The sequence below is a fragment of the Eretmochelys imbricata genome, chromosome 17 (assembly GCF_965152235.1).
Source record: "Eretmochelys imbricata isolate rEreImb1 chromosome 17, rEreImb1.hap1, whole genome shotgun sequence".
In the NCBI taxonomy this organism is placed as follows: Eukaryota; Metazoa; Chordata; order Testudines; family Cheloniidae; genus Eretmochelys; species Eretmochelys imbricata.
In genome coordinates this window covers 4982737-5004662 of record NC_135588.1, presented here as the reverse complement: position 1 = coordinate 5004662, position 21926 = coordinate 4982737, and the positions used below count along the sequence as shown (strand labels likewise).

Below are 21926 nucleotides of genomic sequence, written 5' to 3'. Positions count from 1 at the left end.
AATAGAATTGGACATTATGGCCACCAGGAAAACTCTTACACTTTTTAGTGCAGCTCTACCAGTGGTAGCAACAGTGAAAACTGTAATGCAGCAGTTCATAGAATCATAGTATATCAGGGTTGGAAGGGACCTCAGGAGGTCATCTAGTCCAACCCCCTGCTCAGAAGCAGGACCCATCCCCAATTAAATCATCCCAGCCAGGGCTTTGTCAAGCCTGACCTTAAAAACTTCTAAGGAAGGAGATTCCACCACCTCCCTAGGCAATGCATTCCAGTGTTTCACCACCCTCCTATTGAAAAAGTTTTTCCTAATATCCAACCTAAACCTCCCCCACTGCAACTTGAAACCGTTACTCCTTGTCCTGTCTTCCACCACTGAGAATAGTCTAGAACCATCCTCTCTGGAACCACCTCTCAGGTAGTTGAAAGCAGCTATCAAATTCCCCCTCATTCTTCTCTTCCGCAGACTAAACAATCCCAGTTCCCTCAGCCTCTCCTCATAAATCATGTGTTCCAGACCCCTAATCATTTTTGTTGCCCTTCGCTGGACTCTCTCCAATTTATCCACATCCTCCTTGTAGTGTGGGGCCCAAAACTGGACACAGTACTCCAGATGAGGCCTCACCAATGTCGAATAGAGGGGGACGATCACGTCCCTCGATCTGCTCGCTATGCCCCTACTTATACATCCCAAAATGCCATTGGCCTTCTTGGCAACAAGGGCACACTGCTGACTCTTATCCAGCTTCTCGTCCACTGTCACCCCTAGGTCCTTTTCCGCAGAACTGCTGCCTAGCCATTCGGTCCCTAGTCTGTAGCTGTGCATTGGGTTCTTCCGTCCTAAGTGCAGGACCCTGCACTTATCCTTATTGAACCTCATCAGATTTCTTTTGGCCCAATCCTCCAATTTGTCTAGGTCCCTCTGTATCCTATCCCTGCCCTCCAGCGTATCTACCACTCCTCCCAGTTTAGTATCATCCGCAAATTTGCTGAGAGTGCAATCCACACCATTCTCCAGATCATTTATGAAGATATTGAACAAAACCGGCCCCTGGGGCACTCCACTTGACACCGGCTGCCAACTAGACATGGAGCCATTGATCACTACCTGTTGAGCCCGACAATCTAGCCAACTTTCTACCCACCTTATAGTGCATTCATCCAGCCCATACTTCTTTAACTTGCTGACAAGAATACTGTGGGAGACCGTGTCAAAAGCTTTGCTAAAGTCAAGATACAATACATCCACTGCTTTCCCTTCATCCACAGAACTAGTAATCTCATCATAGAAGGCGATTAGATTAGTCAGGCATGACCTTCCCTTGGTGAATCCATGCTGACTGTTCCTGATCACTTCCCTCTCATGTAAGTGCTTCAGGATTGATTCTTTGAGGACCTGCTCCATGATTTTTCCAGGGACTGAAGTGAGGCTGACTGGCCTGTAGTTCCCAGGATCCTCCTTCTTCCCTTTTTTAAAGATTGGCACTACATTAGCCTTTTTCCAGTCATCCGGGACTTCCCCCGTTCGCCACGAGTTTTCAAAGATAACGGCCAATGGCTCTGCAATCACAGCCTCCAGTTCCTTTAGCACTCTCGGATGCAACTCGTCCGGCCCCATGGACTTGTGCACGTCCAGCTTTTCTAAATAGTCCCTAACCACCTCTTTCTCCACAGAGGGCTGGCCATCTATTCCCCATGTTGTGATGCCCAGCGCAGCAGTCTGGGAGCTGACCTTGTTCGTGAAGACAGAGGCAAAAAAAGCATTGAGTACATTAGCTTTTCCCACATCCTGTGTCACTAGGTTGCCTCCCTCATTCATTAAGGGGCCCACACTTTCCTTGGCTTTCTTCTTGTTGCCAACATACCTGAAGAAACCCTTCTTGTTACTCTTAACATCTCTCGCTAGCTGCAGCTCCAGGTGCGATTTGGCCCTCCTAATTTCTTTCCTACATGCCCGAGCAATATTTTTATACTCTTCCCTGGTCATATGTCCAACCTTCCACTTCTTGTAAGCTTCTTTTTTATGCTTAAGATCCGCTAGGATTTCACCGTTAAGCCAAGCTGGTCACCTGCCATATTTACTATTCTTTCAACACATGGGGATGGTTTGTCCCTGTAACCTCAACAGGGATTCCTTGAAATACAGCCAGCTCTCCTGGACTCCTTTCCCCTTCATGTTAGTCCCCCAGGGGATCCTACCCATCCGTTCCCTGAGGGAGTCGAAGTCTGCTTTCCTGAAGTCCAGGGTCCATATCCTGCTGCTTACCTTTCTTCCCTGTGTCAGGATCCTGAACTCAACCAACTCATGGTCACTGCCTCCCAGATTCCCATCCACTTTTGCTTCCCCTACTAATTCTTCCCTGTTTGTGAGCAGCAGGTCAAGAAAAGCTCCCCCCCTAGTTGGCTCCTCTAGCACTTGCACCAGGAAATTGTCCCCTATGCTTTCCAAAAACTTCCTGGATTGTCTAAAATTGTTCTCAAATTGAGAATTGCAAATGGGTGTGTATGTGTGGGGTGTTACAGTTCATGCTAATGGGATCCCAGGGAGAGGTCCCAGAATGGAAAGAGATTGAGAACTGCTGCTCTTGTGTATGCACATGGGAGCTAAATCATCTGTACCGTGTGGCTTTCACCATTGCTATCCCCAGAGGTGCTGCACCAGTGCAGAGAAACACCTCTATATTTTCCCTGTTTAGACCAGCCACATAGATCCATCTCTCTGTATTAAAAAAACAGATAATTTTCTGTATTAGTGAACCTGTGGAATTGCTGACATATGGGAAACTAATTTTCATAGTTCACACAAATCCAAAAGGTTCATCTATACTGGGAAATCTTGTAAGTGCTTTTTTGAACCTATGCTACCAGAAGTGGAAGCTGTAGGTGGCTTTTCTGAACCTGTGCTACCAGAAGTGGAAGCTGTAGGTGAGATGATATGTTTTTGGAAAGCACGCATTAAGTGATCCTAATGGCAAATGCTGCTCAGATGGTGACTTGAAAAATTTTGAAATGTTTCATAAGTGCCAATTATCTTCACCTTTTCTCTTCTTAGGTTCAATAGGAAGCTCAAAGTCTGGCAGTAGGCATAGCTCTCCCAGGTCCTTGACTAATGGTAATGCTCCTGATGCACTGCCTAAGCCAGAGGAAAAAGAGTGCGAAGGCTCAGATTCTGATGTGGGCGTTTCGGCTTTAAACGGCTTAACAACTGTGGAGAAGACAAGAAAAGCTGTCGCTTTGGTGTGAGTGCTTTTCTCACTGAATTATAAATGGAATATTCAAAATCAAGCCTTATATATCAAGGAACGTAAATTACTTTGAAGACATTCACATTTTTCTGCTGCTCCCTTTGGACATTCAGCTTTGGCCCATAAGGGAGTTGTATGTCCTCATTTTTCTATTTAAAGAACTTTTGAGGGTCGTAACAGCTCATTTTAACTAAAGCTGAAGCATCAGTAGCTGTAGACTGCCCATTTAGATTTGCCCATTTAGACTTGCAAGTCAGACTTTTGTCCGTTTTTCTAATATTTCCTACATTAATGTTCTATCCAACAGGATTTTACATCTAGTTTCCTTATATAGGAGAGGCTATTTCACTGAGAATCCACCATTCCTTTCTTTTCCTCACTTCTGATTTTTCTGTGCTTCTCCAAGTACAGTTTATAGTTACACAACATGTGTAGTAGTAGTTTTGGTTTTTCTAAATAGCAGGCCAGTGAATGGTGGGGTGGGCTGTGTCTTGGTTTTTTTTTTTGTGCAAACAGACAGTTATGTTGCATTCTGTGCTTGCTTTCTGTCATTGATGTGAGGCAATAGTATGAAAGGGTAGGTTTAAGAAAACTTAAATGTGCATGCTGTACAGAGGTATAAACTCCAGATGCTGAATGTGACATAGCATTGTGGGTCAGGGGAGGATACATTCTTTGGAGAGCATCAATTATGTACTTTCCGATCTCAAAATGGAACCCTGTAAATATTCCAAATAACTTGAAAGTTGGAAGTTCCCAGAAGCATAGGAGAGGTTCCCCTGATGCTAAACTGTGTGTAACACTAGGAGGAGAAGCTGCCACCATGGTTGGACTTAATGCTTTAGGTGCTGATGCTGTTTTTCCCCCAACCCCATTTTAAGGTCAAATTCTAAAGGATGTCATACAGAAGGAACACAACCAACTGATCTAGAGAACAACTCGGAAACTGGGGAGCTACAGGCCATTCTCTCTGAAGGCACCTCAGTAGAGCCAGAGGAAGGTAAAGGCAAGATCAAAGAAAATAAATGCTCAAATACTGTAGTGACACTTTTTAAAACAGGGGTAGTTGATTATGTTTTGTCAAGGTCCAAATTTCTTGGTCAAGGTATAGTCAAGGTCCAGACTCCAGAGAAAATAATGATAAATAAAACGGTTTCAGGGTCAGTTCAAAAGCATCTACTGGTATGGATTTGGCCCAGGGTCTGCCTATTGACTACCCCTTTAAAACAAGAGTGTTTCTGTAAACTATGTGAAAATCTGTTTACTTGGAGGGCTGAACTTATGTTGCAACATTTGGTAGATTTTTAATGAATAAAAGGATGACTTCTCATGTGTATGATAGAGAGGTATGATGGCATTCAGAGAGCACAGAGAAACTTCCAAGGACTTTTTTCTTAGTTTACATTTCTGGTTTATTTTTCTACCTCTGGAGGCTGTTTTCATCTTAAAACTTAACTTTAGAGATGAGGTTTGGAAAATTACTAATTTAAAAGATGGATTGCACTTGTGTTCCTATTAAAATACAGTAAGAGACCTTATTGGGTATAAGGCTTCTGTTTGCAGGGGTAAGTCTGGTGGTGACTGGGACCATGTCTGCACTGGACACCTCTTAAGCGTAGTTTAAATAGGGTTTTGCGGTATGCAAGGTCCACTACTTCCTCTGAAAATCAGAAGAAATCACACAGTTGTTGAAAACACATTCCTGTCTCTTTCACCTTGTCTTTCCATGTTGGAGAAAATATTGTTGACTTTCTTATTGATATTCCATGCAGAAGTGTTTTTCATATCTTGCTAAAACTCTGCTGCCTTCCACCCCTGCACTAATTTGAATTTCAATGACTGATGAATTGTAGCTCAAAGCCTATATTAAGGTGCCAGCATCCATCTCTATCTGCAGTGTGCAATATTGTGTAGGTGTTGGCATTTACAGAAGGTCTCTCAGTGACATAAAACTGAATTTCTTCTCTTAGTCACTGCAGCGTGATCATGATGTGTTCCTGCAGTCCTCCTTTTACAGGAGGAAGCATTAAGAGGAAAATGTTTTTTGTTTTTTTTTTAAATAAAATATTTCATTGTTAAAACCCCAGGAAACAAATATTACAATTTATTTCCTTTCAGAGAGAAAAAATTGCAGAAGCATAACCATTTGTTTTCAGGTAGCTATGATTAGCTGTGAATTTTGAGAACTAGATCTTTCTTTGGGAGCATGTTTCATACCTAAGAGCAAACCCAGTTTCTCCATCTGACTTCAATCTCAGGTCAACATGTTGTGCTTGTGCATTTATACTGATGTAATTCCAGAACGTCTTCAGAGGAAAGGGTGGTTGAAGGGTTCATGTTTACATTTTTCTTAGTTAGCTCTGCTCAAAGATGACAGTGCCTAGAATTTGACAATGTGGGAATGAAGCTTTATTATGCTATTTTAAGAGCCCAGTCAACTTGTGGGTAAGGCAGCTGGAAGAGCACCTGGAATTGCTGTTTTCTCAGAACCATTTGCATTAAGTCTTGTGATAAGATCTTTTGAAATGAAGGGGTTTGGGCAGGGGGTGAAGTTATATAAAGAGTTGTGGAAATCTTAACACTCACTTAGTTGACCTGGGGTGTATGGGCAAGGAGTGGAACACCTTTGTCTGGGGGACTGCACTGCAAAACCATTGGCATCTTGTTAGTCAGCAGTGCCACTCAGTCCATTAGCTGTCCTGAGCAGCTTTCTACCACTAATCATTAAGGCTACGTTTTAGTCACAGGTATTTTTAGTAAAAGTCAGGGGAAGTAAACAAAAATGATGTGGGTGGTGTTGGCATGTGGCCCGGGATCCCCGCGAGGGGAGCGGGGCTGGGCAGCTCGGGACCAGGGCTGAGGAGGGAGGCTGGGCGGTTGCATGTGGCTCAGGACCTCCCGCTGGTGCTGGGGCGGAAGGGTTGGTGGGGCTAGCAGGCTCCCTACTAGGCTCCGCACAGCTCCCTGAAAGCAGCTGGCATGTCCCTGCAGCTCCTAGGTGGAGAGAAGGCCAGTGCAGCCCTGTGCACTGCCCCCATGATGAGCTCCTGCTCCGCAGCTCCCATTGCCTGGGAACCGCAGCCAATGGGAGCTGCGGGGGCGGTGCCTCCAGGCAAGGGCAGGGTGCAGAGTCCCCTGGTCCCTCTGCCAAGGAGCTGCAGGGACATGCTGCCACTTCTGGGGAGCCCCCCTCTTCCTCCCCCCGAGGTAAGCGCTGCCCTGCACCCCCAGCCCTGAGCCCTGTCCCACACCCAAACTGCCCCAGCAGCAGCTGATGCGACTGGCCTAGGGGCTGCCTGATCTGCTCTGCAGCGGCTGGCTCCAGGGCTGCCCGAAGTCTGAGGTCACGGAGCATTACTAATCATTAGTTTCAAGTAGTGGCGAGACAAGTGGCTGTCTTCATTTGAGAAAAATGGGATGGGATATATTTGTAGGAAAATCATGTTGTGTGTTTGTGACCTCTGAATAGGAAAGTTAACCCGATTTCAATGTGCTGCTGCTTGGAGGAGTTGGCCTGTAAGTCTGCTTAAAAGGCCATGACATGTCTTAAAACTACTAAAAAACATTCGGCCTTCGGTTCATGTACACAGTGGTCTATTGAAGCATTGGTAAGAATGAGGAAAGCAGCTAAAACAGAAAGGAAATGCAGTTATACAAGTTCACACTTACACCGTTTAGTTGGATTTTTATAGGGTTGCTCCTTTGAATTAAGTCTCCATTGAATAAGATAACCAGACTGAGAACATCTTTAAAACTGTTCCCCGAACATGTTCTGCTATTGATCTCTTAGTGCTTTTGTAAAGAAGTTTACACACTGCTCACTTTACCTTGTTCTCCTGCCAAGCCCGAGAATTTCACGTTGGTGCGTCTTGGGAAGGAAAGGAAGCTGAGAACTTTATGGCTACAGGAATCTCATTGCAGCAGGTTCTCCTTTGCTCTTTGCAGCTGGGCTATGTCAGAAGCACGTCCTTCACCTCCTGCCAGGCATGAGCAGCGATAGTGACATTGAATGTGACACAGAAAATGAAGAGCAGGAGGATGCCTCATCCACCTCAGATGCGTTTAATCATGCCTTTGATGTCCAGCCCTCAAGTGAAGGTAGAACAATTATATTGTGCAATCACGGGCAGCTTTCCAAATTCTACTCCTGACATGGTTCTTGTGGGTAAAGGATACTGTTCGGGGCTAAGTTATTCCCAAAACTGTACAAGTCTTAGTGCCAAATGAAGGCTTCCAAATATCAGGTGTTGCTTGAGATCTCATTTTAAAATGGAGGTAAAGAAAGTGGGAGTGAATTTTTCCTAGCATTGAGATCTAAGATAGGATCAGTCTCCCAGCAGAAGTCCCCTTGCTTGAGTTATTCCAAAGTGGACTTGATTAAGCACCAGAGAGTAGACTACATGACCTAACAGGTTTCTTCCATCTCTTACTTGCCCCTGCCCAAGGCTGAAAGCCACAGAACAGGTGTAATGTTATGGCATTGTGGGCAGGATGCAGAGAGCATCTGCTGAGTACAGCAGGTCCTACGGTCACTGCAAAGCTGTGGTATCAGAGTGGTGAGCTGGGGAAGAGGCATGGGAACCTGTGGCTTCAGATTCACCATCCCAGTTGTGAGTAAAGGATACAGCTGCTTTGGGGGCTACAGTAGCAGCCAGCATGTAGGTTGTAGGATTGACTCTGTCCTCTGCATAAAATCTGACTGGCTTTGGGGCAGAAGAGTGGATTTGGCCCCAGTTATGAAAATTCTGAATTTTCATTGCAGAAAATAACTGTAAATGAGTGGTGGTAGCCGAAATGTCCCCTAGTAATGAGTTTGCATCTGAACTGACAGTAAACTGCTTTTGAATACTTTAGCTCAGTTTTAAAAGGACTGAAAGTGTCTACCATTTTGTGCTGTGAAAATGTTCAAAAACCTCTTAAAGGGTACTTGTAAAACCTTTACATGATTGCTAATTCTAAATAAATTTTGGTTAATGGTTGGAATAAATGCCAACAACAATATTAATAATCAGTAGAAGATCAGTGTCTTATTCTGAATTAGTAGTTTACTACAGAACTCCACAGCATAACATTGAATGTTACATTGCTGACTCACAAGAAAATTGAAACCACCACCAATTTGTACTCCACCATCATAGTTTTAAAATTGTAGAGCAGACTAATTCAGAATAAAGGTTCCAACTTTGTATGTGTCTTTCATCTGTTAAGAATCAAATCTTAATCTCTCAAAGAATTGCTGATTATAGATCTCATTAAATAACAGATTTTTAAATTTAACTGGTTTGGCAGCTCAGTCTTTAAGGATGCCATATAATTGTTTTTCAGTATTAGAGCTGTGTTCAGTTTTTTCTGAAGGTGATCAAATAGGCCCTGAAGACCTCAGCTTTGGTACTGGAGAGGACAATGCAAGGTAATTGCTAAAATAAGAACATTGACTTAATGGCAGTTAACTTATTGCAGTTTGGTTTGATAGTATATAAAAAGGTCAAATCCAGATAAAGTTTTGCTGTGTCAAGAAACTGACACCTCCATCTGAAATACTCTGTGTGATGCCAATGCTCATTTACATGAAGGATATAAAGATGGAAGGGCATTATGTAATAACTAATATCCTACAACTTGTAAATACATCCCACTTTCCCATTGCTGCTGAAAGTAGATGAGATCCTGCTCCAGTTCCTTGATTTACTTAAAACGTCAAGACCTGTTAACTAATCTGCTTTGTCCGTAATGCAATTGCTAGAGGTAACATAGCACCAAGGCAGGGCTGATCGGGGGGGTCATTAATTTAGTATTTATGTACTTATCTTGGGAATTTTTAGATTTAAGTACCCTAAATCCTTTCTAATCCATAAAATTTATAATAGCGCTGCTACTATGGGTTCTTTTTAATGACTGAGATTGCATATGAACTGTCTCTTTTGGGCTAGGTAGAGGATTGGCTTGTTGACTGCAGAAGACTTTGAAGAGTTGGATTAACACTAGCCTGCTTGTGTCCCTGAGAAGCGGCACACTTCATAATGCTTATTTATTCCATCTGTATTTTTCTCATAGGGTGTGCACGCACTCCATTGTGCTGAATATAAAAGATTATGTAGTTCTTCCATGGCTGTTTTAAACCTGTTAATAGGGCAAGTTGCCCTATGAAAAAACTTAGCAAGACTGTATTCTTCATGGCTTTGGCAGGTTCAAATGCAGATTCTGAACACATGTTCAAAAGGTGCTAGAGCCTTGTTCACATGTCTCTTTATCATACGATTGAAGCAGAGAATGTTGGGGAATAGCCTTCCCTTTTTATTATTAATGGTATGAAAACATTGTAGTTGTATTCATAGGGATTTAAGCTATTTAAAGGTAGGGTGAAAGTGGCCTGCACCAGAGTTAGTTTGTGTTTTTCTTCAGTCTCTAATTTGGACCAACTGAGAACATTGTTGCCAAACTTTTTACCACTGTGCGTTGCATTTGAGCAGCTAAAATGTTTTGTGAAGCTATAATGAAAGCTGAATAACTGGCTAGTGAAAAAGCATGAATAAATGTTAGTTGTGTTCTTGTCTCATCTGACTGTACTTGCTGAAACATTTGTTTTGTATGTAATGTTCAAGTGCGTACAAATCATATAGTTTAGTTTAAAACTGTTTGCACTTTTTGTTAATAAAATGAACACTGAAATACTGTGTGAAATTATTTTGTAGGGACAAGTATGATTGCAGATGCTGATGGGAAAGAAATATGCTGCTACCTAGTTAGAATTCAGTCTGGGTTTTTTTAAATCTATATTGTAGTGGCGCTGAACCAGTATGTTCAGGCCACAATCTACTCCAAATGAAACACTGTGTGACTTCCACAACCAGTAGTCCTTAGGCACTCCCTCATGAACCAAATCTCTACTATAATGTGGATTTCTTTAGTCATTGTCTTGAGCTTGACTGCAGTGTTGTTCACTGTATCATCAGTTTGTGTATCAGTGTTCTAGGCTCTCTCAAATACAGTACTCATCAGATAGTAGGCTGTGTGAAGATGATGTAAGTAGAAGCATTCATTTTGAGTAGTTTGAGCTCTCCCATTCTGTTGAATTTTAGCCTTGGCTTAAGTGCTTCATGTTAAGGTGTATTTGATTTAACCCTCTTTCAGTGGTTTTGCTAACTGGACATTGCCTCCCATCCTGATTCAGGAGCAGTCCAAGTTGATTCTAAGCATGTGAGACTTGGGGGAGATAAGTTGACTCCATGTCTCATGTAGGTCTTTGGTTATTCCAGTGTTACAGGGCCCCAGAACCCCATACACTTTGTTCCCTATGTGTCTTGCTAATAACAGCTTTCTCCAAATTCACTAGCAATTATGCTGCCACTTTTATGGATCCAAATCACTGGTCTGTATTCTCATGCATTGAAGTATCAAAGAGCTGAGTCCTTTGTGAACATTTGCCGAGTCCAGAACCATGTCTCCTGCTTGATAATTTAGAAATGAGGACCAACAGCCACCACTAGGGCTATGGGAGAAGCTGATTATTTAAAAGGTTGACCTAGGTGCTACACTTTCAACTAGAAGCTCTTTACTAGGAAAGGTCCTGGGCAGAGATTCTGTTCTTGGATTAAAAATGAAAGCTAGGTATCTACGCTTATTTCCTGGAAAAATCTTAATTTTAAACAGCAAAAAAACTAACCCATTTGAGCAACTATGTAACTCCCTCTCCACTTGTGATTTTTATAGTTTCCTAGGAGTGGATAGTATTCTTTACTCCAGTTTCATAGTGAAACTGTCATCTAGAAGCTTTTGCTTACATACTGTTCAATACAATTGAGTGTGAGGGACTGGTGCATTTTAGTTGAAGTGTTAAGACAGCTTGTGAAAAATGCTCAGGCAGCTAGTTTACCAATCATACAGCGACTAATGCCAGGTCTGCAGGTCATTACAGAGCCCAGAATCACCTGGAGTTCTAAGATATAGTCCTTGAAGCACTGTGGAAAATTTAATGCTAACAGCAATGTTTAAAAAATACAGGGCACCTAAAAATGTAGGCTTGAAGTATGCAACTGTTGCACTTCTACTAATAGGCTATTGCTGAAAATGGCACAAAGTCATCTGTTACAACTAAATGTCATTCAAATTCTGCACCTCCCTTTCTTTGTTTATAAAATAGATAGCAGTCAATATGTGGCTCCCCTAGAGAGAGGTAATAAGATACCAATTCAGGAACAGTTTAGGGAGCTACAACCTTAAAGCATTTATACAGCCTACTCTGAATTCTAGATTTGCTTAAATTGAAGCACAGTGGTCAGATGCCCCTGCTTCCTACTCTGCGTGTCACACTCAGATGCATTTTTAGTAGTAGGTAAAAGCAGCTTAACCCTAGACTGAGAGCATCAATTTGAATTCTAAACAGTAAAATCCCATTAGACTACAGTACAGAAGCAGCTTAGCACAAGGAATGTGAGTTTGATATTTGCCTTTAAATAAGTAGACCATTGAAAAATGTTTTAAATTGTTTTATTAAGATATTGATAAAATTTCAACATAGTCCTTATCCGTAAACATTAAATAAAATATGGGTGACTATTACATGGATTACAACTGACCTCATGAGCTGTAGAATAAGGTTGCAAATGGAAAGATCCCAACACTGTAGCATAAAAATGATTAATTTACTCACTTCATAAAGAACATATTAGAACTTTCATGAACAAGAGAACACAAGTATCTCTCAACAGAAGCACCTCGTGTAGGAGCTGGCACCACACCTGGAGCTCTCAAAACAAGTTACTACTTTGAGAAGAAGACAGGCTCAATCTCTGCCAACCTGGCCTAGTCTGTTTCTCCTAATTTGAAAGTAAAGAAATGCAGCAAAGAAAGATGTAAGTAAAAGAAAACAAATGCAGTCAATGTGTAAATACTTAAACTAAATCTTTGTAGGATTTTTTCTCTCTGATGTTTTAATGCTGGCAGCTAGTCTTTTAAGCCTGATTAACAATGACTGGAAAAGGACATGAATATTTACGTTAGAGGTTGCATTTATGTTTCACTATTTATTGCATGCTATAAGGGTAGAAAGTTTTATTTGCTGTTGCAGAGTTATGATCTAAAGAAAGATTGCCCTAAATTGTAGGCATGAACAAAGCTGTAGTATCCCCTTTAATGGCTTTGTCTATGTGACTAGTGTTGAATGAGTGAATATACTGTGCTAAAACAGCCACTAATTTAGATCAATCTTTCTCCGTGCTACAACAGGATTTACTCCGTAGCAGATAGGATAGCATTGTGGACTTGAACTACAGCAGTCTCATCTGTAAACACTGAATTTCTTGTACCTCATGTTTATCTGTCCATAACACAATGCATTTTTCACTGACTGTGTTCCAAAAATGGAGCAGAGTTTGACAATGTACCACTATCAATGTGGTATAAATTAAAATCTGCTTTGACATTGTCCTTAAATGTTACACTGCAGACTAAACTAAATAAATAGTGAATTATTTTAACTTGCAAGGACAATTGATGGCACTTTTAGGTAAAGAAAAGTTATTTACATGTTTCCACTCACCTTTAGTGCAAATCGAAATGGGTTAACAGCTCCCTGGTCTGATGCTATACTGCTCTCTGCAACAGCAGACATTCCTCAAGAGTTGCACATTTAAAAAGTGTACACTGGAAACTATTGGAGGGGGGATTAAATTAATCCCTTTAAAACTCACAGTGAATAGCATACCAGTGAGTTCTGAACAGCTTCAGACAAAAAGCCTGAAGTCCATTTCTCAAAACCAACACAATTTTCACTACCTACCTTTTTATTCCTGCAAAACATGTTTAATAGGTAAACTGAAACTGATGCACATTGTGTTAACTTGAAAAAGGGATACTTCAGCTCTTTATTGAAAAGGTTATACAAATTTTATCACTACTAAGATGCACAATAAAATTACAAAACACAAGTCACAGACTGAATCTTAGAATTAACAGTTAATAAATACATTTATATAGATACTTTTATATTTGTCTATTTATCACCAGATAGACAATCAAAATACAAGATACAGAACATTTAAATACCATTAGTTAGAGGGGAACTTATTGCTTACGTTAGCAAGCAGCAAATAAGGGCACCAGATTTTGAACTGAAGAGAACTACTTCCTATCACCAGTGGCATTAAGAGAAAACATTGCGTTTCACAAAGCACTGCTTTTTTGTCTAGTGTGTAGAATCAAGAGCAGCATATATCAGACCAATAACCACTACTTTTATATGTATTATAGAATTTTAAAAGACTTACCTTACAAATGAATCTGTCTACTCTAAATGAATACAGTGAAGAAATGAATACTTGCTATTTATACAATATTTTGCACCGGACCACACAGGAACTATGATGGCAATTTCCCTCCTAAATGGTCTGAGAAGCAGAATGATCATTTGTGAATCCACACCTAAAGAACTACACCCTTGACAAGAGAGCGTACACTCACTCCAGTACTTTTCAACCAGTCTTTCACGTTGGGAAGTTCTATCATCCATAACTTTATCTTGACATACTTACTTAAACAAGGAATTGCACTTACATCACCTTCCAATAAAAGTACAACTATCAAACAGAAGAGACTTTCAATGCATCTTCTACACTAGTGTGAGAAGTTTAAACAATGAAAAGGCAACAGCAAGATGCCCAAAATTGCATACTTTTAGTATTGTGTGGCTTCTCAAATTTCCTTAGTAAATCTGATTAGAAACATACAATACATCTGAAGAGAATGTTAACATCTAAGGCTTTTTAAGATGACAAATGTACAAGTCAATGACTCAATTATATTTATGGTTTTAAAAAACTGCAAAATAATTACAGGAATCTAAAACCACACTTCAACTCCTGTTTGCTTATAGCTTTTCACTATTTCATCAAATGTCTTTTAAAAGACAGACTTAAAGAGCAAGCCGAGATCAGTAAAGTTCGAGTCTTATGGTTTCAAATAATTTAGACTCTTAACTACTTAACATTTAAATATTTTAACAAATTCTAGCTAACAGTAAGGCTGATTTTTAAAGTGTTACTGCTAAGATTGAGTGGCATATTAAATCATTGCTAAAATTAAATACTGTGGGAGAATTACATTTTATATTCATACCAGTGCCAAATGAGTATTCTCATCGTTAGTTATTGTGGCAAATAATAGTGGCAGGATGCCTAATATGTTGTCTGATGCATTCAACTGGAACAGTTTTAAATTACTTTTGTGTTCTAATTAACTATTCCTTTAAGTGTGTAAGACATCACCTCAAGGATAGGTTAGTGGGTGGTTGTTTTTTAAATAATGCTGTTGTTCACTGGGATAAACAAATGGGCACCCCACATTTTTCATCTCTGCAAATCTAAATTTGTTGGAGCAGAGCTCTGGATTGTCAGTGCATTTTACGATCTCAGCTAAACAAAGCAACCACCCTCATTCATCTACATCCCCAGCATTTCCATTCACTTTGGGTTACTATAGCAGTCTCACATCCATTTTCTGACTCTATCGGGAACAACAAGAATTCAGTAGTAGTGATGTCACACTCACTCCAGCATTTTATCAGCCCTAAAAACTTCCAGTTTATTTTAAATTATGCCCTTGCAGCCTGGAAACTAACCTAAAACAAAATCCTGATCAAATTGTTTATTATTCTTAACAAGCAGTTCTACAGCATGATCAGTTTAGTGACAGCATATTGTACCCGGACATCATCTCAGACTGAGTTTCTTTCAACACCTGAGATGAAGGTGTGATGAGGATCTCATACCAATTAACCACAGTCCTGTTAGATTAAAGCCAGTTGACAACAGCCTCCTAAACTGACTGACTAATAAAAATGCCACTAAAAGCACCAAAAAGTTATGAAATCCCCCCATACTGTGTATCTAGCCATAGGGAACAATTTTTTAAAAAAATACAAACACTTTTTTTCATATTCCACATTATATGTTACAGGAAATAATAGCTAAATCAATTGTATGTACCTTAGTCTAAGAACGGAGTAGAGTTTACAGCATGAATCTCTCCGTTCCTAAATTACCTGTTAATACCCTGTATGGCTTTTAGTCTTTTACCTGCAAAGTGGATGGTTTTCTATAGATTTCTCTCAATATTAGTCTAAATAAACAAAGGAAAAAAAACATCACCTGGACTTCTGTGGAAACTCTAAACTGACCCTTTACAACATTTGGCATTCTAAAACAGGGTAGCGTTAAAAAAATAGTGCTCCATAGACATATCTCAGGCAGGTTCAACTTTATTTTCAGCTGCATTTTTTTTCAACAGTTTCTAACTGTGTCTATTCACCTGAGCCAACTAACCAGCTTGTCTAGTGAATGAGAATATAGATACTTACGTGCATGTGTTTGTGGGGGTGTACTTAGATAGAGTGGCATTACCAGCAGTTTTATTGTGACAAACTATTTTTTTTAATTCCTTTGTCTATTTACATCTGAGCTGAGTTTTACAGGGAACCTTAACACAGATCTAAAATGCTCACCTTTTATTCTGGGATTGACTAAACTAGTTGTCTGAAGGGGGGATACAAGGAGGATGGTTATATTTTTCAGCTCTGATAAAGGTATGGATCTGGTGTATAATTACTCTGTCTTAGACTCAAGAGCATATTCTCACCATCAACTTTGTGACTATTCATCCTCCACCACAGAGAACTTCTTACCAACATCCTAATTTTACTGCCACTTTGGACAGGTAAGGACGGACCTAATCCTTCCATATGGGAAGGTTTGTGAGCAAAGAGATATGTGTGAAACTTTGGTTTGAGCCTGGCTCCACGTCCCCTCTTTGCATTGTAGAAGTGAGAAAAAGCAGAGACCCTTTTCCCCAAGGATCTGAATTGTTCCTTTTCCAATCCAGAAAAGCATGGAGATAAACCCCCCATTCTGTAAATATGCTGCCCTATGGACCTCAAACTAAGAGAAGCAGAATATCCCCTTGGATCTGTCGGTTCAGACACTGAAGATCCTGTGCTTTTTGGAGATTCATTCTTCGCTGTTGAGCCATTAACCAAATTGACTCCCTTTGGTAGGCTAGGACTAAACACTTGAACTGGTAACAAATGTTTGGCATTCTGAGGTTGACTTGCTTCTGTTTTCATCAGGTCTAAATAGCGCTGGTCTTCAAACAGGTTAATTTTGGACCCTATGCTCAGGCTAGTTCTATCAGTGAAGGAATCCACTCGCCCATCATACCCTAGATCTGCAGGCGCTGAGCACTGGTGTTGAGGCCATGGCCGTTTGCAATCTCCATGGTTTTCTTTATCTTCCCCACTATCTTCTTGTCCTCCTTGAAAAGAGTTCTCTGTCCAGTCTGAGTCCTCACTAACATTTACTGCTGTGTTCATGTCCCTGAGAAATACTACAATGACAGTGATGTTGTCACTGGAGCCAGCATCTCGTGCTGATGCCACTAACTTGTGTGCCACCATGCTGCTATCTCCATTGTTCTCCTTCAGGTGGTCAGCCACCACCTTCACTGCCTCATCAGGATTTACTGTGTCATAGAAGCCATCGCAGGCTAAAATGAGGTAGTCTTCAGACCCATCCAGTACAGTGGAGGCGGAGTCTGCATCTCCACAGATATATGGCTTGTGCTCAGCATCCCCTGTGGAAAATGGAAAGCAAAGATATTTCAAATCTCAGGTTTTTGATTGGCATGTTGAGCGATAGGTGGCATCCTGGAACCCTTTTATTTATTCTCAGACAAGGAACCAATTATTCTTTTCCCTAAATTTAGAGGAGTCTCTTGGAATAACAGGCTAGACCAGCATCTGTTTTCCAGAAAAATGGAGATAGTTGTTCCCAGTTCTATTTATCTGTTGTATTACACAGTGTGATCAATAGAAATCAAAAGATAATTAAAACAGGGAAGAGAAGTGGATACAAGAATTAAAGTACATTTCCTACCAATAGCTCTGGAGACGGACAAACTCCCATTCACTCTCCAGGCCCCAAACCAGACTACACAGCCACCAAGGGCCTCAATGCGCTTCTTCTCGTCCTAAACCGCAAGGCAATATAAGAGTTGATCAGGTCTCTGTTGCCGTCATCAGACTCCGGGTGCCTTCAGCAATGTATTGGTGTTTTCACATGCACAGCAGTCCTGAGCCCATACTGCAAAGATTAGCACTTCAATTTCTGCAGAGGTTTTATCCTGCCCCCCTATCAGATCAGAACAAAAGGTTTTGACAACTCAGTAATCTTATCCAAAGCAATAGGAGTAACTGGACAGGTGCTTGCTCAGCTGTTCCAAAGGAGATAGACAAGGCGATCAATAATACAAAAGCTCTTTTATATGCGGACAGCAGTCATAAATCTCTGTTTGAAGTCAGAAAATAAATATGAAAAGTGAGAAGCTATCCATCTTCAGTTAAAACAGGCCATTCTTACCTCTCTATCCGGTTTATGAGGCTTCATTAGTTCCACAGCTTGGCCCTGTCTCACAAGCATCACCTGGGAGTCACCAAGCCAAGCTACATGCAGCATATTTCCTCGGATGAATGTTACCACACCAGTGGTGCCACACCGCAGGCTCTGGAAAAAATACGATCTACTAGTTTTAAATGGGCCAATGAAGATGAACTGGAATTGAAATGCCTTGGAACAACTTTCACTGCTTCCCTCAAAGCAGAACATGCTGACGTTCAAATAAGGCTGTTCTAATGGCAGAGAAATGGGGCTGCATTTGTTCTACATTTGCTACCATTCCATTCTCTCCCCCAAAGCCAACGTGGCTGAATGCGAGTAACTGAAGTCACAATTTTGTCCTGTATGTCTGGTTAAAGTCTAATGTTCAAATCTTGCACTCTGCCACTGATTCACTGTGTAACCCTCTCGGGCACCCAGTTTCCCATCTGTGAAATGAATTGGTTTAACTTAACTACCTCAGAGAGTGAGTCACTTATAAAGTATCTTGAGATCCACCTTACGTGAAAAGTGCTAAGGAATGTGATGTCTTTGTGACGCTATGAAAGAATTTTAAAAAAAGTAATCAAAGAGCAAACACAATAAGTATAACAACAAAAGAATAGAACTCCTCCTCCCCCTTCATAAATGTATTTTAGTGGTTGTGAAAGGTGCTGAATTGACAGTCCTGGAGAATGAAAAGCTCTGCTTATTCAGTGGACAACTATGCTGTGAACGGCAGCTGACCTGACTTGGAGTGATCGTTAAACCTCTCTGACCCATTCACTCATTGGCCTCTGTAGTGAGAATGCCAACAAGGGGGCAATTAGTGCTAACTGTAATGGTGGTTTCTGTGCTGTAGACAAACCCACTAGGCAATAGACTCTCACCTTTCCCCAACTTAACACAGTCATTGAGTATCTGGCCAGTGCCAGCCTGAGCTGGATTTGAACCAGTGCCCCATAAGTGGAAGAATCTGTTATCCCATTCCCATACTGATGTCCTATTTAAAAATATGTGTATACTCAAGGCTTTGTGTGAGCTGAGCTGAGCTAGTGCAAAGCCTTCCCCCTGGAGCCAGAACTGAAGTACTGGGGACAGGTAGTAAGGGAAAGTATTTTCAAGAGAAGGAGAAGGGTGTCTTTGACAGCATAGATTCAACCCAGTACCTACTGGCCATGTTTGTAAAGATTTCAGGTTCATTAATAATCAGTTGGCAAATACACTGTACCATGGACTCTCAGAGGCCTTGTGAAATTTAACATGGAATTGAGGATTTTGACCATACTTACCTCAAGCTTAAAAATTCCAAAGGGACCTGGGCCTGCCCCTGCAGTCTGTACATGCACGTGACTCCCAAAGTCAGTGAGTATTGTTTGCGTGCATCAAGACTGCAGCATCAGGCCCTACGTACATACCTAAGGGCTAAAAGAACAAATCCATTGCTGCTCCTTGTCCCTGGTTAAAACTTTTGCTACAACTACTTATGCTTAATTTCTCACAATGACTCATTCTACTAAAACTTCTGTTGGATGTTAAACTCTAGTGCTTCCAATTTGTTCAGAATCAGCTGGCTTTAGTCAGTGACTCTGTGAATTTACACAGTGCCATTGATGCGCTGGCTGCAGTTCTAGATGCAAGAGAACCAAAAGGTGACTAAAATAAGTAAGGTTCAATCCAATGTCCATTTTTATAAGCCTTAGTTGTTTCCTTTCACATGATGCGAAGTCAGTAACATCCATGAATAAAGCAACACGAAGAAAAAGATTCCTGGGAGACAGCGCTGGGTGTAGGAGAATGTGTATTTCTTGCACAACCTCGGGCCTTTTGCTCCCTACTTTAACTCCACCTCAGAGAGGCTAGACAACCGCCCATTCCAAATCCATCAATGTCATTTCCTAATCCTTCAGTGAGGGCTCACTGAAATGATTCATGGCAATCCCTGGCCATCTGGTGATTTATCACCCTAAAGACTTGGGTTCAAGGATAGTGGTGGGTTTCCTGCTTTCCAGGTTCATTACAGAGGTGTCATGCATGAGCTCTAGTGAACAAGAGCCAATGAGGCTATCTGTCAAGCATTCGCTGCAAAAAAAGCTGCCTACCAGATCTGAGGAAGCAAGGGATGTGGTTATACAGCAATGAAAGGGAAAAGTGATTGTCAAGTCCCATCCGGAACAGGCATGCAGTGGTTGTTGAGAGAGAAGCTGAACTCAGATGTGTAGGATATTTGCTCTTCATCTCTCCCCATCTTGAAATTCGCATAATTTACTTTCATTTTTAAATAGAAGTTATTAAAAAAATAATCTTCAGAGTAAAAAAAAATTCCCTCTCCTCTCCCCCCCCCCTCCCCCCCCAATGATACTAACTCACCTCTCTGGCTGCCTTCTGAACAAAGCGTTCATCTGTCACCCGGAATGCTCTACACAGTGCCTCCGCTGGGTCATGTTGAAACATCTCCTGGTGTACCAAATTCACATGGAGATGGATGGAGGCATAGATGGCAGCATCCACCCCTCCATGACCATCAAATACTGCAAAATACGCTTGCTCCTCTTGGTCCTGCCAAGAGACAACCTTGAATCAAAAACTGATGAAGATAAGCAGTGCAGCTGGTTAACTGGACTATCATTAAAACCATTTAACTTGAGATTACTGGTGTCCCCACTGTGCTTTCATATTAGTGGTATAATGCAGTTAGAGAGGCAGAATCTCCACTTGAGAACTCAGCTAAACTCTTTGTTTATCATAATGTGGGAATATGCATACACAGTCAGATTATATAGTTGACCAATTGCACTTGCTTAGCATGGGCAGGCATTATGCATGCATCATCTGCATAGCTCTGCTAATGCACCTCACATCTGTTTTGTTATACCTTCAGTTATTCATGCCTAAACTTTTCTTGAATAAAAATTGTCATTCACACCAAAGTGTGGCAAGACTTTGTGAGCTGAACAGCCAGCCAGCTGGATGAGACCACCATGTGCTGAAAGCAAAATGCATAAATCCAGATTTGACCTCAGTTTCTTAGAGGTGAAATGCTAGGGCATTAAACTATGAAGCCACATAGCCCTAAGGTTTTTATTCAATCCACATCAATTCAGGTGTCTGTAATTAATACATTAATAGGTACTGTCTCATCAGGTAGTTAAGGGTGATCACATTCTCAGCTCAAGAGAGGCAGAATACTTCATCTTCAACTCAGGCTTCTTGTCTTGCCCAAACTGCTCACAGAGGAAACAATGCTCCAGGAGCAAGAGACATCAGCGTCTGCATCCAATTTATACACACAACTCACCAACCCACTGTCAGTGCCCACTCAACCTTGACAGCCATCTAAAGAACTAAAATATTTATACATTGTAATTTTTAAGTGATGGGCTCCAACACAAATTTGAGTGAAGAAAGGTGATAATTGACAGGCAAAGGAAACAAACCTACCTCAGTTTGCATTAACATAATACATCTTAAAGGCAAGAACTATGGGTGCAAGAAAATGCTTATTAAACTGACAAAGCATAATACAAATCAATTTTTCCATCATACTGATCCAGGTTATGTAATTCTTGCTACTTCACATACTTGCCATTTCACAATGTCTGAGATTTTACATCTGAAGAAAAGCTTGCATTAGGGTTTTGCTGATAAGTGATATGAAGAGATGGATGAAAGTAACCCTGGGCCAGGATCTACCAAAAAGTTGGTCCTGGTTGCTTTTTTGTGAACCTGTTCTCCCAGGAGGACTGGTTTTTACCTCCTCTCCTTCTCCTGCTTTTGACTTCTTGATGTTTCTCCCAAAAACCATGGTAGTTCAGCAGCACAGGCCTGGCTCAGCAGGCAACTAAACAGCTCTGAGTTGCACCATTACCTCTTTCTCAGTTTGTGATTCTCTGCTATCTGGGCAATCCTCAGTCAAATAGAGGATCCTGCCTTAGCTTACTCCTTAGTAACACAATGCACTGGCTGCCACAAGGGGAACTCTATGTTACTGTTGAGTCTCAGGCCACTAAATCCGAGGAGCATTGCAGAACCCATACTGCTCTCAATCTCCATGAAGGTGAATGCACCCTATATTGTTCTCTCTGCTCTTCTGTTGCCAGCAGAATGCAAGTTTCTATATTATAAGAAGGCCACCAGCCTTGTAAATGACAACATCTAAACAACAGGACAAAACTAGTCCAAATGAAGGGTGAAAATCTTACAATAAAATGCAGATTCCAGTTGGATGGGGGTGAAGCCACCCAGTAACTGGACAAGTGGCT

The 21926-nt window shown here is 41.2% G+C and overlaps 2 protein-coding genes across 4 annotated transcripts in view; one reads left to right on the top strand and one right to left on the bottom strand.

Annotated features, from left to right (window-relative positions):
• The window catches only part of TRIM37 (tripartite motif containing 37), a 49556-nt gene extending 39643 nt beyond the window's left edge, over positions 1-9913 (top strand). The window contains exons 22-26 of one of the 3 annotated variants that reach the window (XM_077836342.1): positions 3052-3238; positions 4126-4244; positions 7190-7342; positions 8570-8654; positions 9175-9913. In XM_077836342.1, the coding sequence (XP_077692468.1) occupies positions 3052-3238; positions 4126-4244; positions 7190-7342; positions 8570-8654; positions 9175-9178 (548 nt within the window). In that variant the 3' untranslated portion in view covers positions 9179-9913. Of the gene's footprint in view, positions 1-3051; positions 3239-4125; positions 4251-7168; positions 7343-8569; positions 8655-9174 lie in introns of all 3 variants that reach the window. The other 2 variants (XM_077836339.1, XM_077836341.1) reach the window with 2 other exon arrangements.
• Positions 9914-15523: 5610 nt separating this feature from the next.
• Positions 15524-21926, bottom strand: part of PPM1E (protein phosphatase, Mg2+/Mn2+ dependent 1E) — a 118234-nt gene continuing 111831 nt past the window's right edge. The window contains exons 4-7 of the mRNA XM_077836497.1: positions 20035-20223; positions 17650-17793; positions 17167-17260; positions 15524-16864 (exon numbers count right to left, since the gene is read on the bottom strand). Of these exons, the coding sequence (XP_077692623.1) occupies positions 15807-16864; positions 17167-17260; positions 17650-17793; positions 20035-20223 (1485 nt within the window). The 3' untranslated portion in view covers positions 15524-15806. The remainder of the gene's footprint in view (positions 16865-17166; positions 17261-17649; positions 17794-20034; positions 20224-21926) is intronic.